General features: G+C 33.6%; 3 protein-coding genes across 3 annotated transcripts; all 3 read right to left on the bottom strand.

The window, feature by feature from the left end:
- Positions 1-5,275: 5,275 nt before the first annotated feature.
- LOC122605769 (non-symbiotic hemoglobin 2-like) lies at positions 5,276-7,274 on the bottom strand. Its single transcript, XM_043778724.1, has 4 exons — positions 7,093-7,274; positions 6,246-6,360; positions 6,020-6,136; positions 5,276-5,590 (listed from the first exon to the last, which is right to left on the bottom strand). The coding sequence occupies exons 1-4, from the start codon at positions 7,185-7,187 to the stop codon at positions 5,402-5,404; spliced, it is 516 nt and encodes a 171-aa protein (XP_043634659.1). The 5' UTR covers positions 7,188-7,274; the 3' UTR covers positions 5,276-5,401.
- A 744-nt stretch (positions 7,275-8,018) lies between these two features.
- LOC122605056 (non-symbiotic hemoglobin 2-like) lies at positions 8,019-9,255 on the bottom strand. The gene is made up of 4 exons (XM_043777930.1): positions 9,086-9,255; positions 8,816-8,930; positions 8,582-8,698; positions 8,019-8,354 (listed from the first exon to the last, which is right to left on the bottom strand). The coding sequence occupies exons 1-4, from the start codon at positions 9,178-9,180 to the stop codon at positions 8,205-8,207; spliced, it is 477 nt and encodes a 158-aa protein (XP_043633865.1). The 5' UTR covers positions 9,181-9,255; the 3' UTR covers positions 8,019-8,204.
- Positions 9,256-13,240: 3,985 nt separating this feature from the next.
- LOC122605267 lies at positions 13,241-16,181 on the bottom strand. Its single transcript, XM_043778175.1, has 5 exons — positions 16,054-16,181; positions 15,808-15,956; positions 14,356-15,094; positions 13,722-13,870; positions 13,241-13,571 (listed from the first exon to the last, which is right to left on the bottom strand). The coding sequence occupies exons 2-5, from the start codon at positions 15,945-15,947 to the stop codon at positions 13,460-13,462; spliced, it is 1,140 nt and encodes a 379-aa protein (XP_043634110.1). The 5' UTR covers positions 15,948-15,956; positions 16,054-16,181; the 3' UTR covers positions 13,241-13,459.
- Positions 16,182-18,117: the final 1,936 nt, after the last annotated feature.

Raw genomic sequence — 18,117 nt, 5'->3', positions numbered from 1 at the left:
ATTTGCGTTGGGACAACAGTATATTTTGACCATGAGGAACAACTTCAACACCTAGAAAATAATCCAACTTACCGAGATCCTTGACAGCAAAAAAAGAACTGAGCTGAGATATGATCTTGTTGATGGCATTGTTGTCATTTCCCGTGACTATGATGTCATCGACGTAGACAAGAACATATAAGAGAACCCCACCAGACTTCAAAATGAACAGAGATGGATTTGTTTTAGATACTTGAAAACCGAGCTGAAGAAGAGTGGTTGATAAACGCTGAAACCAGTCCCTTGGGGCTTGTTTGATCCCGTATAATGACTTATGTAGCAAACACAAATGATTTGGCCGAGAGTGATCCACAAATCCTGGTGGTTGACGGAGATAAACTCTTTCTTGTAAATTACCGTGCAAAAAAGCATTTTGAACATCAAGTTGTCGAAGAGACCACTTGTTGGTGATGGCCAGAGATAACACAACACGAATGGTTGTGGACTTTATAACCGGGCTAAAAGTTTCATGATAGTCAACACCCGGTTTTTGTCGAAACCCTTTGGCAACAAGACGAGCTTTATAACGAATGATCTTCCCCTGGAATCCTTCTTTAACCTATAAACCCTTGCAATCAATAATATTAGTGTCATTAACATAAGGTACTAATGACCAGGTGTTGTTCTTAGTAAGTGCATCGAACTCCTCTGACATGGCTTGACGCCACTCAGGAATTTTGTTAGCAACGGTAAAGGAAACGGGTTCGATTGGTGAGGTAGGAGAAACGAAAGCTTGATTAGCTGATGGATCAAAAATAGCTTTAGCTTTAGGATTAGGGCGTAAGTTGGCTGGCCGAGAGCGAATTGGTGGTGGCGGGGAAGATCGGGAAGTGATGGAAGTGGGCGGAGATGAAGAATCTGACTGGCTAGTAGGTGTAATTGATTGAGCAGGAGATGGTGTTAATTGAACAGAAGTTGGAGATGTTGGGCATGATAATGAATGAGGGAGTGTTGACTGAATAGATATTGGAACAGGTGACAGAGTATTATAGGAAGAAATAGAGGATGTAGCAGAATCGGTGTAACTATCTGATGTTGGAAACGAGGATGGAAAGGAGGAAATATAAGGCTCGGTTGGTGCACTTGTTTGGTTTGGAGTAGGTGTCTGGAATGGAAATAACTTTTCATTGAACCTAACATGTCGAGCAATGTAGACTCGTTCATTGGCCAAGTCCAAACAACGATAACCATGATGAAGTGGACTATAACCAAGAAAGACACATGGAGTGGATCGAAAATCCATTTTGTGTCGATTATAAGGACGAAGATGGGGGAAACATTGGCATCCAAAGACACAAAGAAAGTGATAATCAGGACGTCTTTGAAATACATATTCAAATGGGGTTTTGTTCAAAGAGACACGAGAGGGCAAACGATTGATAAGATAAACTGCCATTTCAAAGGCGAAATACCAAAATCGTTGTGGAAGATTGGACTGAGCAAGTAAGGCAAGTCCAGTTTCAACAACATGACGATGTCGACGCTCGACAACACCATTTTGTTCACTCGTATGTCGTCATGACCGGCGATGAATTATTCCAAGAGAAGTAAAAAATGGAGTTAGGTTCCGAAACTCACCTCCCCAATCAGTTTGGACACTCTTTACTTTTGTGGAGAATTGACGTTCTACCATGGTGACAAAGTTTTTAAATGTACTGTAGACATCAGATTTTTTAGCTAAAGGATATATCCACATATATCGCGAGTAATGATCAACACATAACATAAAAAATTGATGACCGTCAAATGAACGAGTCGGTGCCGGTCCCCAAACATCACAATAAATTAAGTCCAAAATGTATTTACTGTGAAAAGTAGATTCATAAAATGAAAGTTTGGAAGATTTTCCCAATTGACATGAAGTACATAAAGAGGAAACTATATTTGTAGTAACAGGTAAAGAAAAATTGGAAACAATGGAACTAAAAACACGATGATGCGGGTGCCCTAAGCGTTGATGCCAGATGGTGGAAGATGCTCGGGTAGCGGTAAATGCAACCTTTTGGAGAGATTTGAGTTGTGGAAGACGAATGGAATAGAGTCCATTGTCACTTGGACCCGTGAGTAGTGTGTTACCTGTACGTTCGTCCTTCACAACAAAAAAGAAAGTGTGAAATTCAAAGAAAACATCATTGTCGAAGCAAAAACGTTGGACAGACAAAAGGTTCTTTTTGATCTCGGGTACATGAAGTATATTAGAAAGATTGAAAGGCTTATTTGGTGAGATAATTTTAGAAGAGCCAATATAACGAATAGGTATAGGGTTACCGTCGCCAACATGAAGAGCATCGTTACCATAATAAGCTTCAGACTGATCAAGGCTTGCTAAGTCCGGAGCTACATGGCTGTTACACGTTGTATCAGCAAACCAAGTTGTACCTGTTGATGAGCCAGCTTCTGAAAGATTGGCATAATTTGCATAGTTGGCCTGATGTCTGGTTTGTGTAGGCTTCTGATTCCGACATTGTGAAGGAATATGATCTATCCCGCACCTGTTGCAATGTCCAAACACTGTATTCTGAGTTGAGGCCCAAGAGAATCGGTTAGTACGAGTGCCCCCATTGTCATAACCTCTGTCGTAACCTCTGTTATTGCTGTTACGAAAATTTCCACGCCCACCTCGATTGCCACGATTGTTAGAAGATGGACGAGCAGCATAAAAAGCTTGAGGTTGAGAGCTATTAGAGGTAAGGGGGCTGAGTTGCAGTCCATGTTGAGAAGCAAGCTGCTATAGAGTGGCTAGCGGGAGCTGTTGAAGAGAGGTAGAGCACGAAACTGAATCGCTTGTGGTTGCAACAAAAGCTTGAGAAGCCGATGAACCAATATGGGCAGAGGCAGTTTTATTGACCATGAAGTCATAATTATTAAGAAGCCCATTTAACTCATTGAACTGTACAGGTGGTTGACGAGTGAGAAGACCCGACTTTAAATTGGTGTACTCATCTCTAAGGCCTAAGATAACAAGCATGACAAGATCTTTGTCTTTGAATGGTTCCCCGATATTCGCTAGATCATTCGCATATCCTTGGGCACGACTAAGGTAGTCAATCGGGTTTCATCACTCTTCATCTGGATCCTTAAAGTTGGGTCTTCAACATATTCTCGGGATGAGTTGCTTGGTGCATAGGCCTGTGCTAAAGCAAGCCATAGATCTCGAGAGTCGTTCCCTGCACATGCTGAAAGGATGATTATGAGATGGTAGATATGATATCATTCTAACGTGTGCGTCATTAGCAATCCAGATGGGATAGTTGGGGTTGTCTTTTGTGGTTGTTGTGGTTGGGGGGGTCAGATCCTGATGCGGTTGATGAGATTGTTTTTGATGGACAGGGGATTGTTCCATCGACATACCCGAAAAGATGATTGGTAACAAAAAGGTTCTATCATAGATTTCCAAAACCCATAATTTTTAGGGTTTAGTGTGAAAGGGAATTTGTGAGAGTTATGGGAATGTTTTTCATTGGTGTTGAAAGCAGCAATTAGCGCCATGTTGATTTGAGGCTGATAAAAAAAAAGGAAAAAAAAAGGAGGCTGCTTGTGCAGCACTGATGAACAGGTTAGTGGCTGTTAGGGTTATAGGCCGCCATTGGCTCTGATGCCATATAAGACCACATATAAGATGATAATAATGATATATTACTGAAAAGGCATAACATTACAGCCATATATATATAGTACTAGGATATTACAATTGACTACCCTCTAGTTATGTTAAATATAACGCTTGATCTAATAGTCTTCCATAAATCATTTTATTTCTATAATTCATTCAAAATTTTTTATCTCAAAACCATACATCTAACTTATAAAAATTATATGGGTGTTCTTAAAATTCCATGTTCTTTCATTAGAGATGTCATTCGATATACTTACGACGAATTTTTAAATCCGAGGGCGGAGCCCGTACGACGACTAAGACATTTGACTATCACACTCTATGACCTATCACCTTCTATGACCTATCGTACTCTATGACCTATTACCACCACCATCTCACCGCTGCAACGCGTGAATACTTTGTCTCGTAATATAATTAGATGAATAGATGCATAATATTTTTTCCCAAACAAACATGGATACTAAAAAATGAAGCGGATGACTCTTTGGCAACTCCCAGGGCCAATATGAGAGTTTTAATCGTGTGATATTATGGCTAACGGACGAAGAATAGAAGATGATGGAATTTGGTAACGATTAACGGCTTTCCATAAGTGGATCACAGCACTCGTCTCGTAGATTTCCAAGTCCATGAGATGTAATCAAATTAGGGTCTTAACTCTTAAGTCTTAACGGGAAAGGAGTCATGAAGCTCAAAATCTCAACCCTCTTAAATCTCATAAATTGCATCTCTTCAACTCATTTTTCTTTTTCAACCCTCCCAACCATTTTTTATGGCATTCATCATTTTCTCAACCCTTTCAAATTTATTTTTTTTAAACAAGATTAAAGGCTAGTCAAAGTAGTCCATCCTCATTCACATGCTCCCAACGGCTACAATCCTTCAACCCGCAACTTGTTAAAAGCCCTCCCAACCCTAACCCTCTCGGAACCCTCTTTAATGACGGTGGTGTGCCTGGGAGGGCTAGGCCAACCCGCATGCCAACACTCCACCACTCCCTTCCCCTTTAACCATGAAACTTTTATATCATGTAAAAGTTATTGATCACACCAATTTTTTTTGTTATATTTACTATTTGTTGCGTTTTTTCTTATATAAATGGTAGGTATAATTTTGTTTATATCTACCATACATGTATAGCAAAAACCAAATTTTTGGGAAAAATAATGCTTTTTGTTTAACTAATAAGGTTATGGGTAAAAAATGAAAATAAATTAAAAAAGTTCCTCTTTAGCACAACAGATAATCCAAAACTTGGGCCACTTAACCAAACGAGGCTCTATTTAACGGCTCAGCTAGTAGTCTAGTACACACACCTTCAAAAGCGGCCCCAATCACACTTAAATTAAATTTACCAATTTAGTATAGAAAGAAAAAAACACACAAGTACTGAAGTACATAACCCACTATATATGGTTTCCTTCGTGCAAGATACATCAAGCCAGCCATCACACTGATAGGCCCAATGCCGCCATCATAACGTGGTTTTGATGAGGATAGTGTGTTCTTGTACTCTCACAAATGACAAATGTGGATGCAGATAAAGTGGTTCAAGACTCAAAATAACTTAATGGGTTATTTGGGCTTTAAACAGGGATATCCTAAACTGGGTCTGAATTGAATTGAAGTTGCCTATTTTTGAACTTAAAGATGATTAATTCAACGTCCCAACAACATAGCCTTATTTGTTACATATACCCGTTTATCATGTAAAAACGTATATAGCTAGCATATGAATCAAGGTTAAGGTTGCATTTCCTTAGGTTGCGTGTACGTTTCTTGAAGTTGCGTTTCAGCAGCCTCTTTTTCCATCTCAGCTTGTATAGCAGCAGCCAACTGATTATAAGCTTCAGACCAAGCTTCCTTCATCTCTTCACCCCATTTCTCCCCAACTCCCTTTTCCACTGTTCGCAGCACTCCTTCCTTAACTACCTTCATTTATCCATCCAAAATATATAGTATCAAAAATGTACGTTTTGTTTATTTCATCGAAGCGTACTGATTGATATAAGATTTTAAGTAGTGCTGTCAAATGACCCATGACACATGCTGGTCGCCTGCTCAAACCTTTTTTAATTATTATACAGCATCTTAATTAGAACCTCGAGTATTAAACCAAAAGTTACTCCTAATGATTTTCATCAAGTGTATATAATTAAAAGCATTTTACAAAGTAACTTATGTTCATCAAAGTGTCATGTGCACTGAAGAGTATAAAGTTAGTTGCATCAAACAGTTCAAAACAGGTACATGATGTTTACAGTATTTATGTCGATAAAGATTTCCTAATTAACCATCAATTCGACATTTTTACAATACTGATCGATCAGCCGCCTTGATTAAAAACATGAATAGGATTACCTCAAAGTGAGGAGCAGCAATTCCTTTCTGCAGATGAACAGATCCCAAATACTTGAGAGTGGAACCAGAAATCACAACTTCACCTTTCTCCCTCAGCTGAATCGCCGCCTCACATGTCTTCACTCACGTCACACACAAACATATAATTAGATATCTTACAAGCTAGGGGAATTAAGAAATGTAACACTACATATATATAGATATGCATATTTATTTATATGCTTACCATCTTAAAAACTTTGATAGCATGGGCCTTGAGCTTTGGGTTATCTTGTGGAATTTCATCTGTATCTTTCAGAAATGAAAACAATTCCTTTGCACCAGGTGCTATCTCCAGGACCCTAATTTATACTTATATATCTTTTGTTAGTACTCTCCTTGATTATATAATCAAGGTTAATTACGAAATATCGATCGTAGTAACAATACATCATATTATCATGATTTACTTCATTATGGCAGAGGCTTCTCAAGACTTATTTTGGGGGACTTAGCTAACTTTTCAAAATGATGCATTTTTAGTTAATTAGCTATTTTGATTTATTACAAGCAGATTACTTTCTCATATCAAAACTTACATTTCTACCATTGTTATGCAAAGTTTTAACTGTGGTATACCACTATATGTTATATCTCTACTCCCTAATAAAGCAAATCACTCCTACTAAATATTTCTGTCTTTGAAATACCTTATTTGCCCTTGGACTTCTTTGTTTTTTTCCCTTTACCTAACTACCGAAAATCCATAATAAAGCAGACCGTCTTCCCCGCTGCTGCCTAGTTGCGTAAGTACTATGCTCGTTGCTATATAACTCGTAGAGTATAATATGAAGTGTAAAATGTATCATGTATGTTGTAAATAGACAGTTTTGGGTTAAGCTTCAAGTTATTATATAAGGTTACAGTTTTACCTGGCAAAAAACTTGAAAAATATATTAGTGAATAAACTAGTTAAAAATACATCTATTTGTTATGGGAGGCTTTTAGTGTTTTTGAAGTTCTCTCGTACTGGAAAAACCAAAAAAGAATACTTATTACACTATATATGATTACAAATATGAATAATTACTTACTGTGTAAAGAAATAGAGACTGAGGTCAGGAATGTCTTCCTTCATAATTTCCCATGATTCCTTCACCAATGCTTCTTGATTCTCATCAAAACCCATCTTACTTACTGTCTTTCTTAACCATACACACTCACATTTATATAGAGATATTTATATTTCTGTCTGCATTAATATTGGGTGTGAATTATATGCCAATCATATATATATCCTTCTCAGGGATAAGATTGTCAATTTTGTTTGATATCATGGTGAAAATATAAACATTTTGCCACATTTTGTCCCTTTGACTTAGCTAAGGGACTCTTGGACTTAAAGGATTCTCCCACAACTATTTACCCCTTAAATAATATATTTCCACCCAAGTTAGATGTAATGTTTTACATTTTCCCATGATCATACACAGTTTAGATGTGTAATTAAATTATCTTATATAATGTGATTGTTTACCTTATTATAAAGAATATATGATACCATATCTCTTTGTTGATTATTTGTCTATCAACAATGGCATTTACTTTTAATTTTTTTACTTTATAATTTTTTTTAATGACAAATTTAGATTCAATGACATGTCTCTTCATATACTTAGTTTTAATGTTAGAGTAAACTCATTCTGAAAAAATCGTTATCTCCATTCTCCTAGATATTTTACTCAAAGCAAGATTAGAAATCAAAGTCTTTTAATACTCACACTCCTTTCATGTACAATCCATTTATTGATGAATGGTTCTAAACTAATGATTTATCCACTAACTAATGATTTATTATAGATGTTAAAGTTTCATCAATAGTAACTATTTAAAGATGTTTTTTTTTTTTTGATAAAATTTTTGGCTTGGTTTGTAAGTTTAGGTAGATTAAAGATATTCAAATGCTTCGTATGATTGTAAATAAAGGAAAGAAAAATTGAATATCTTATTTGATGAAATATAAGAGCAAACATGATCAGTATTGTAGATTTAATTAAGACCAACAAAACCTGAAAATAACAATATTTGAAAGCACACTCTATGTTTCATCATATAGTGCATGTAAATAGAAAAAAAATATAAATGAAAAGCTTTGCATATTACACAACTAATTAATCAACTTGCTTTAATTAAACAACTGGATTAATTAAGCAGCACACGTAGTCTCTTTTTTCATTTCAGTTTTGATAGCAGCAGCCAGCTGATCATAAGCTTCACTCCATGCATCTTTCATCTCTCCATTGCATTTCTCCCCCATTGCCTTCTTCACTGTTCTTATCACTGCTTCTTTCACTATCTACGACATGTATCAATCCAATTGATTTATACTCGTAATATATATATACTATCGATACTAATTAGTCCCCCCCCCCCCCCCCCCCCCAAAAAAAAAAAAAAAATGTCCACTATAAAATTTGACCCACTTTTAAAACGTAACTTTCAACCAACATCATCTTTGTTTTACTAACGGGACGAAAAGAGTATCTAGATGCTATGGTTTAAAATAATGGATTAACATAATACCTCAAAATGAGGGTCAGTGATTCCTTTTTGTACATGAACAGATCCCAATGCCTTAAGTGTAGAACCATAAATCACCACTTCTCCTTTTTCCCTTAGTTGAATTGCTGCCTCACATACCTTTAATCACACACATATAGTGATTCTATACATTGCGCGCAATTTACATATATATAGAGAGAATAAGGGTAACAAAAAAGAAGGGATCGGAAGAAAATCAGATATATTTGTGCTGACCATCTTGAAAACTTTGACAGCATGTGACTTGAGCTTGGGGTTATTTTGGGGGATCTCGTTTGTATCTTTAAGAAATGAAAACAATCCTTTTGCCTCTGGAGCTATATCCAATATCCTGCATTTATATTGATTGGACACATTTTTTTAACACATTTCTTTCATTATATAATAATAATTAAACTCCCCATTTTTTTGGATGATTTTAAGTTTGATCACAAAGTTAAATAGAAATAACATTATATATATTTGGAGATAGAATTAATTACTTACTCTTTGTAAAGATGGAGACTAAGGGTAGGAATGTCTAGCTTCATGACCTCCCATGATTCCTTCACCAATGCTTCTTGTTTCTCACTAAAACCCATTTCTTCGATCTCTCTTGATTTTTATTGTTTGTTTCTACTTTTTTTTTTTTTTTTTGTTAATAGTCCAATAGATGTTTTGTTTGTACTTCTAACAACACATGTACGTGTGTGTGTATATATATATAGAGAGAGAGATCAAAAGCTTTTATGCATGATGTAAGTGATTACAATATGTATGGAAATTAATGATAGGAAATATCTTTTAAGGATAGAGATGTAAATTTATTTAATGGTCTAATCGAAAACATGTGGCGACATAAGTGGTTTTGCCCTTCGACTTCTTTAAGGGACACTTTGTCATTAGCAAGGAGTTGCAAAATCAAATTTTGGGTAAGATCGATGAACGACTAATTATGCGTCAATATTGAATGATATATGTATGTTCAATTTTTACCAAAAGTAAATAAACACGTGGATTATCACAGAATTATAATTAATGATCGAGTTAATTAATACGGAGTATCGTCTATGGAGAAGTTGAGGTCTTGAGGATGAGTGTGTCATATATTTAAAAACCTACATGTGAAACTCCTCATTTTTTCATATACCTATAATTTGATTTACATGTGAAACTCCTCATTTTTCCATATATGATATATCTATCGTTCGATTTACTTAGAGCTGTTTATATATTATGATGATAGCGGGATTAGATATAAATTAAATGACTATGCTTTTAAGTAAATTATCAAGATGTATATATTGATTCACCAATTTTTATATTTCTGGTCACTCAAAAATTTATACTTCCAGTCATCATAAGATTATAAAGGAAATATATAATAATAGAACACCTATTTTTTATAGAAATTTCGGAACACCTATTTTTGGTTCATGGTAAACCCTTTATCACTTTTTTCTTTATTTTTTAAACTTAATTTTGTCAATTAGTTGTACTAAGTTGGGGAATTCCTAGTGATTCTGATTCCATAAATGTATGACTTTTGCCTAAATAAATAGATAAACTAGATTATTGTCCCGCATAATACGCGAGAGAATATATTTAACTAATGATATATTATCGTTTCATAATGACAAACTTAAATAAAAGCTATTGACAAACTTAAATAAAAGCTATTGAAAATTGATTAATTAGTATCATGATACAGACTTCTTCTAAAATCGTGTAACTATATTAGTTACTTTTTATAATCTTTGACATAGCTTGATGCTTATATAAATACACACATAAATAACAATTCACAAAATAAAAAATAATCTTACATAAAATATCAAAGCATCGTAGTAATATTTAACGGAAAATGATAAATCCTCCTAAAAATTATCCTAATATATCCACTTGATAACATATGGATTCCACTAATTCTCTTTCTTAATTTCACCTCCTGATTTTCTACATGTCACAATCCTGTTAATTAGAAGGATTTTTAGGCTAATAATTTAAGAGGATTGATCATTACCCATATTTAACCACTACACTTACGTCTAATATTCATTTGATTATTGCTCAAGCAAGCTTATAAATACCATATTTTGAGCTAGATAAATACTATCTTTTTAGAAGGTAGTAAACGTATATCAGTTTTCCACTTAGAATTATATATTTATTACTTCTATTTAAGAATTAAATTTTAAATTTTCATTCTTTAAGGTTTTAGCCTCAAAAAGTCTACTATTTGTATTTATAGTTACTTTTTTTTAAGAGTTATTAAAAATAATTTTACATCATTATATTGAGATTTATAGATTATGTATTTATAGTTAATTTTTTAGAAATTTTGATATTATTATATAAGTACATTTGGTAAACTAAAAAAGTATTTAAGATTGCATTGTGAAAAGATTATATGATGAACGAATTATATTTTTGGTCCCTGTGTTATCACACATTTTGCAAATTTGATATAAATATGTACAAAGTTGCGAAACCAATCCCTGTCATATTACATTTACGTATATTATGTTATTTATGGCTTAAGATTTAAAAGGGGTTTTTTATCTAATTATATAAAGTGAAAGTATTAATATTGTCATTTAACAAAGATAAAATAATTAAATTTGATCTAATGGTTATAAATCAAAGATGAAAATCATCCAAGGGCTCTTATTTGTTTATGAATAAATTTAAGACCTTGTTATATATATATATATATATATATATATATATATATATATATATATATATATATTGGTAGATGAAGAGGCAAAGATGGTGTTCCATAACTAGATGGTCACTTGAAAGCAACTTTTCCTATGTGCGGATTTGATTGTTTTCTCTGAACAGTTGAGTCAACAAATCTTCTTTCTTTTTTTTTTTTTTTTTATTTGACTCTAATAAAAAGAAAATCATAAACAAAAATACTTTTGACTTTTGGTCAAACAAAAAAGATCAAACTCCTCCATTTTGTCTTCTAGTGACTTTTAGCGACTAAAATTTTTCGACACATTAGCTCATTTTTCAAGTGATGTGTACAGCTCGAAAAGTTATATAAGAACTTGAGTTGAGCTCTTTTTACTTTTTTAGTTTTTACATTTCAGTCTCGGCCTTTTGGTCTTAAATAAGTATTAGCTCATAACTATGACTTACACTACAAAAATTAATATGGTGACATAGACAGCAAAACTTAGTTTATGGGTTCCTAGTAACAATGTAATGTTAAAGTGATATAATGTTGAATTTTACATGATTATGAGATTTTTTAAAATACGAAGTTAAGCATATATGCTAGTCACTTGTAACAAGATTTTTTTGTCTTTAAATTACAAAGATTAACCTCTGGCATCCCACTCATACACTAAAATATCAAGTCATTCAACATTATTGTTTTTGTCACTGCCATACATTTTTGCTAAGTTTCCATCGCAATTTACATTATTTCACTTCTACTAACTTTTGTTACATGACAACGAATCGCTCAAGACAAACTGAATAACATATCAAAAGGTAATAAATGACCATTGCTTGTTCGCGCTAGACATCGAAAAACAACAAAAAAATATTTTAAAAAATAATACAAAATACTGCGTCATATCTAAAAGATTATTGATAACTATCTATAGGCACAGTCCTAAAAGCAACACCATAGGGAAATGATATTGCTACAACAAATTTTATCTATCTACAACAATTCCTGCATAATGCAGTTGTACACTGCGTAATACAGTTTGTACATTTATTGTAGATGGCAAAATTTTGTTGTCTAAATATCACTCTAAAATTTTATTGTCTAAATATCACTCCCTTGCTAGTTATGATACAAAAAATGCTGGTATTTAGGCAAACAAATTTTCATTTTTCAGGGGCAAAACCATATTTTACAGATTAGTTCAAAAGCTACAACATAAAAGATAACAACACGTGATTGAAATTAACCAGCAATAATTAAACTTAAGCCGTAAATTAACAAGAGAGACAATTTTAAGTTGATGGATATGATTGCTGCCCACAAAAGCTATGATGCTTTGAGATTGCATTAAATTATAGCTTTTGGTCCCAATAAACATTGAAGTACATATTCACAAAGAACAAAATGTGCAGATTGCTCTACTAAAAATACGAGTACTATTGAAAAAACCAAATGTTTGTTAAAGTTATCATCCTTATACGCACATTTTATGTCCATATCCATCTTTAGTTTGTTCATCCAAATAACCGAAAATAAGAAAGGCTCCATTTTGCGATAGAAATAATATGTTAAAAAGTTTATTTCTCTTCTGTGCAGAGGCTACTGAGAGAGATCTGTTCTTTTTTGTTGAGAAAAGAAGATATAACAATCCTCCATATCTGATTCTAATGTGTGAAACTTAGTTGTCTAGCACCAAAACTTCATCGTAAAATACAGAGTGATCAAACTAATATGCATTAGTTCTTAGGTTGGTACGGTTTAGTAAGTGAAGCATACTATCCTCTTATATATCATCCGAAATGAGAACTGAAATGAATCCATTATATTAACAAAAAGACCCACTCACCCACATCCTCTACCTTACTTTTTTACCATGCTAAATGTCATTTAGGAGGAATTTAGGAATTAGTTTAGGAGGATGTAACATCTTTCTTAATGTATACATCAATTTCAGTCTAATTAAACTTTGACCATTTAAAAAAAAAAGATGCTACCATTGGTCCATTACTCACTAAAAATTACACACATCTTGGATGTTGGAACTACGTTTTTTTTTAAATCATTTTCATTAAAAAATATATAGCTTGGAAAAGTTTTCTCAAGTGCCCAAGAGCTACGTACTATTGGTCTCACACTGTCACACGTACAATCTATCCATGAAAAAGGTTCCAGCAAAATAACCAACCTGAGGATTAATCAGGCCAAAACTTCATGAACGTAGAAATGAAGGTCTTGATGTATGCCAAAATCGGATTAGCTTCTTCACTGTCAGATTTCCTTGATGTTGCTGATTCCGACGAATAACTGCATATATAATTACTTTTATCACAACTCAAAACTTTAACACATCCAAAAAAGAAGAAACAATTAAATCTTGATTACAGTAATACAACTAGCACATTGTGCTATGGTAGAATGCTTTTGCTCTTCTAATATGCATGTATATATACTTACAAATTGATTTCGTTTGCAGTATAAGAGAACGGGATGTCTGAAAAGTTCTTATTTGCAGTCGTCTCATCAAAACTCGGCAATTGAAAATAACTGCTGGACTTGTTGCTGTCACGATGCTGAGAACTTATGCTGCTAGGAGTACTTGCCGCCTAGCAAAGTCACAGTTAATAAATTATCCTTATTTTAACAATTAAGAAGATCTTTCTCACATAAGCAAATTTCATGGCATGTGTTCCAGAAAACAGATTTATGGGGTTTTTGCAACTCTGTGCAGCAATTTACTTCAGATACTATAAGACAAACGATTCAGAGTTCATAGCTATTCAGACAATCATATTATAGGTATATAATGTCTACTTTCTAACGTTTAATTAGACCTTTGCCTACATTGCATGAAGCTTGTAAACAAATGTTGTAGGCAGTGCTGATGGTTTATGAACACGGCTATATTGCAATCAGCGTATAAGTAGACTTGTTTGAAACTTCAGGATAAACCATTGATATCTCTCGTGAAATCCGTATGTATACTAATTTAAGTGGGAAAATAACTTTCAAAAGTTAATGTTAATGTTAAGTCAGCCTATAACTACAAAGGCAGAGAAACATAAGGCAAAGACATATAATAGGAACTCACATTGTCTTCTGCAAGCAACGTGCTCTCAAAGTCATCTGTAATTGCTTTTGACTTTGGCAGTGGAGTTACTATATCTTTCTCCAATTCTGTATCCACTGCTTCAGTTGAACTATCAACCAAGGTTGTTGTATCATTACCAGAGGCCAACTCCAAATTACCTTTCAATACTTCTCTATCATTTGTTTTCTCGTCAATATAATCAACTGCACTAGAGACGGGTCTCAAAGGAAAAGTCTCCACCACCACATTCTCCGAAATAGGACGAATTTGATCTTGATATGTTACTACTTCTTTTATCTCATGCTTTTGTCCTTTCAAACCCTGCTCCATTAGCAATTCTGTGTGTTCTGGTTCAACTTCATCATCATTCACAATTGCACGAGCACTTGCATTAATGATTATGTCAATATCAAGATTTCGTTTATGCAATTCCACAATCCTTTTTGTATTCAAAATCTTTTCACGCCTAAACTCATACTCATCAAGTAGTTTTTGCTTATCTTGTGGAGGCAAACCATGTACATTAGGATCATATGCAATTGAACCCAATGGATAGTTTTCCAAGAAACTATCTAGGTTTTCCATATTGTGTTCTCCTGGAGGCAGCTTGGGTGGAGCCAGCACTCGATTTTCCTGAATTAGGTCCCGAAAAATTTCACGTACTGTGTAATAGGACCCACCAACTTCCTTGTGTGTAAGATACAGCGATGGGAAACTTCCATTATTTGACGCCTGATGTCTGCAATAAGTATATCTTAAAATCAATTTATCTTCAAGACAAAACAACTTTATACAACTATTGTTTCTAACCATAACTATGAGCCAACTTCATCATTTTGATAGCAAGTTTGGTGAGATGGCAGTGGTTCCCTAATTCCAGTATCTACCTAATTCACAGCGAACCGCAAAATTGTTTCTAAAAGTTAAAATATAATTAATGACTTTGATTTTCACAAGTTACAAGCCCTATAAACCAAGTAAGCTTACACCAAACAATTGAAATATTGACTTTGAGATTTCTCACATCCAGATTTATACTCCCTCTGTCCCAAATTGATCGAACTCGACAAAAGCCCCGAATGTAAAAAAAAAAATAATAATAAAATAAAAAAATAAGTAATCACTGCAGCTTAGTTATCACTAACATAACAGTTTTACTTTAAGAAGCTCCGTCTTCTTTTTCTTTAATAACCGCCAGGGTAGCCTAGTAGTCAAGTATCCTACTGTCCTCACAATACGTCTCATTTTCGAACATCCGTATGTACATCAGATTTTATTCACAGCGATACGCAATTAGGCCACGTATATCTGAGTCGTCGCCCTGTTCGGGTAACCTCCTATGTTTACACCGTTTATTAAAGCTTCTAATTATGAGATATTTAGATAATTCTACAATTATATTGAAACAAAGCTCATGTTAAAAAAGAGGGAAGGGGGAAAGAAGAAGAAAACCTCTTAATGAAAGTTTCAACCATGGATTTCCGTTCGTCTTTCGATCTGCGCTTCGATTTTTTACCTCCGGATGAATCATTGAGCTTTGCAGATATACAACCTCCTATTCCTATTCCTACTCCTGCTTTGCTAACTTGCATTTGCTCCCTCTAACACCAAATATATACAACAAAAGTGAAGATTACAACTATATCTACATTAGATTAATACTACATATTATATTATATATTTATATATGCAAATTACCTGGCGATGTACGTGAAGGATCGGAACTCCGATGATGGCGGAGAGACAGTCAGAAAGAAATCAAAGGGTTTTAGGAAGTCTGACTAGCTACTCCTACGGCACTGAAGAAAGAGGACTACTGCTGTCTCAATTTTGTTTGACTTATTTTAAAAATTGAGTTAATTACACTTTTCGTTTCCGTCGTGGGTTAAAAATTACCGTTTTCATCCTACCTTTCATATATTGTCATTTTGTTCCGTCAACGTTTTTGGTCCAAATCTCAAACCGACGTTTATTTACTCATCACGTGACCTGCACATGATGAGTATTCCAGTATTTTCATTTTCAAAGGACCAAAACCGTAGTTTTCTATAAATTCTTTCATCATCATCATCATCATCATCATCATCATGTAAATATCATTTCCATCTCTTTTGTTCTTTTATTTCTATCTTTAGATTTACAATCAAATCAACCCATCTCAAATATTTATAAATCTAAAAATATATAAAATGGATTCATAAAAGGACCCTATGAAAAAAAACAATAACAAATGATGATGTTTTTCTACTATCCTACTTTCTCTTCTTTCATTTTCCTCTTTACAAACCCTAACTTTATTCCTCAATACCATAACACCCCATTTGTCATCATCAACTGATGTCATCATCCCTCCTCCCATGAGCATTACCACATAAAAATCAACGTGACAACTATGGGAGATCGCAGAAAGAACACACATGATAAATCGTAAGATCGAATGAATTTGGGATTTCACATACTCGGTGGTGTTAAGTCGCTCATATAAGCATAAGAATGGCGAAAAACAATCGTCGGCGGCGGTGGCGGTTTACAAATCTGGTGATAGGGGTATCCTATATATAGATAGATCTATATATTGCGGTAGTGGTGGTTTTTTTTATCCATTCACTTCTCTTTTCTTCTAGATTTTGACAAACACTTTTTAAGAGATAGTGTCCACAAATGGACAAAAGCTTGGAATCGTGAACTGTACAAACTCTTTCAAGGATATTGGCCAGATAACAAAAGCTTATAAGCTTGTTTATAAAATATTCAAAAGAAATGTGTTTTGGTGTTACACCCATTAGCGTCGAATATATATATAATGAGATTGTTGGGGTTGAATCGTTGATGATGTTTATTTTGCGTTTGGTTGACTTTAATTTTGATATTGGATCTGATTTTAATTTGATTTTTTATCTTACAAAAAAAATTAGGATGGTTGATTGTAGATGATGATGTTGATTGTAAAAGTAAAAAGGAAATAAAACAAAGTTTAGAACAATTACATTTTTGGTCCTATACTAATAAAAAAGACTAAAATATCCATGGTGTGCAGGTCACATGACCTCATATTTAACGTCCGCTTAGATTTTGGACCAAAATCGTTGAAGGGGCAAACTTTTTTGGACTAAAACAGTAATTTATGAAAGGTAAAGACGAAAACAATAATTTTTGACCCACGATAGGGACCAAAAGTGTAATTAACTCTTTAAAATTTCTTTGGGTTTTCATAACTTTATTTTTTTTTATACACTATTTTCTTTTTTCTTTTAATATTACTATATACACCATTTTCTATCTAATTTATTGTACACAAGGTAATGTATCTAAGAAAAAAAAAAAGTGAAAAATCATCATTTTGGTGTATTATTAAACATTGAGTTTTTATACTATATTAAAAATTAGAAAATGATTAATCCTCCTAAATATTAGCCTAAAAATCCTTCTAAAACTATATAGTGGTGACATGTGGATTCCACTAATTCTCTTTCCTAATCTCACCCCCTAATTTTTCACATGTCACCATCCTATGAATTAGGAGAATTTTTAGTCTAATAAGTTTGGAGGATTCATCATTTCCCTTAAAAATTTATATATCATCATGATAGATTATGAAAATATTACTCGTAATACTTAGTTGAGTTCTATACCACCGAGTAGTTTCTTACGAAAAACCTAAAATACTCCATTCCATTTTGTTTTGTGAAATTTTATAACTCTATTAGTTGAAGTGGCTTTATTAAAAAAAAAAAAAAATTTATTTCAATTTGATATGGACAA

Source organism: Erigeron canadensis, chromosome 6, assembly GCF_010389155.1.
Source record: "Erigeron canadensis isolate Cc75 chromosome 6, C_canadensis_v1, whole genome shotgun sequence".
NCBI lineage: Eukaryota > Viridiplantae > Streptophyta > Magnoliopsida > Asterales > Asteraceae > Erigeron > Erigeron canadensis.
The sequence above is the reverse complement of the archived record's forward strand: the minus strand, read 5'-3'. Positions and strand labels throughout refer to the sequence as shown.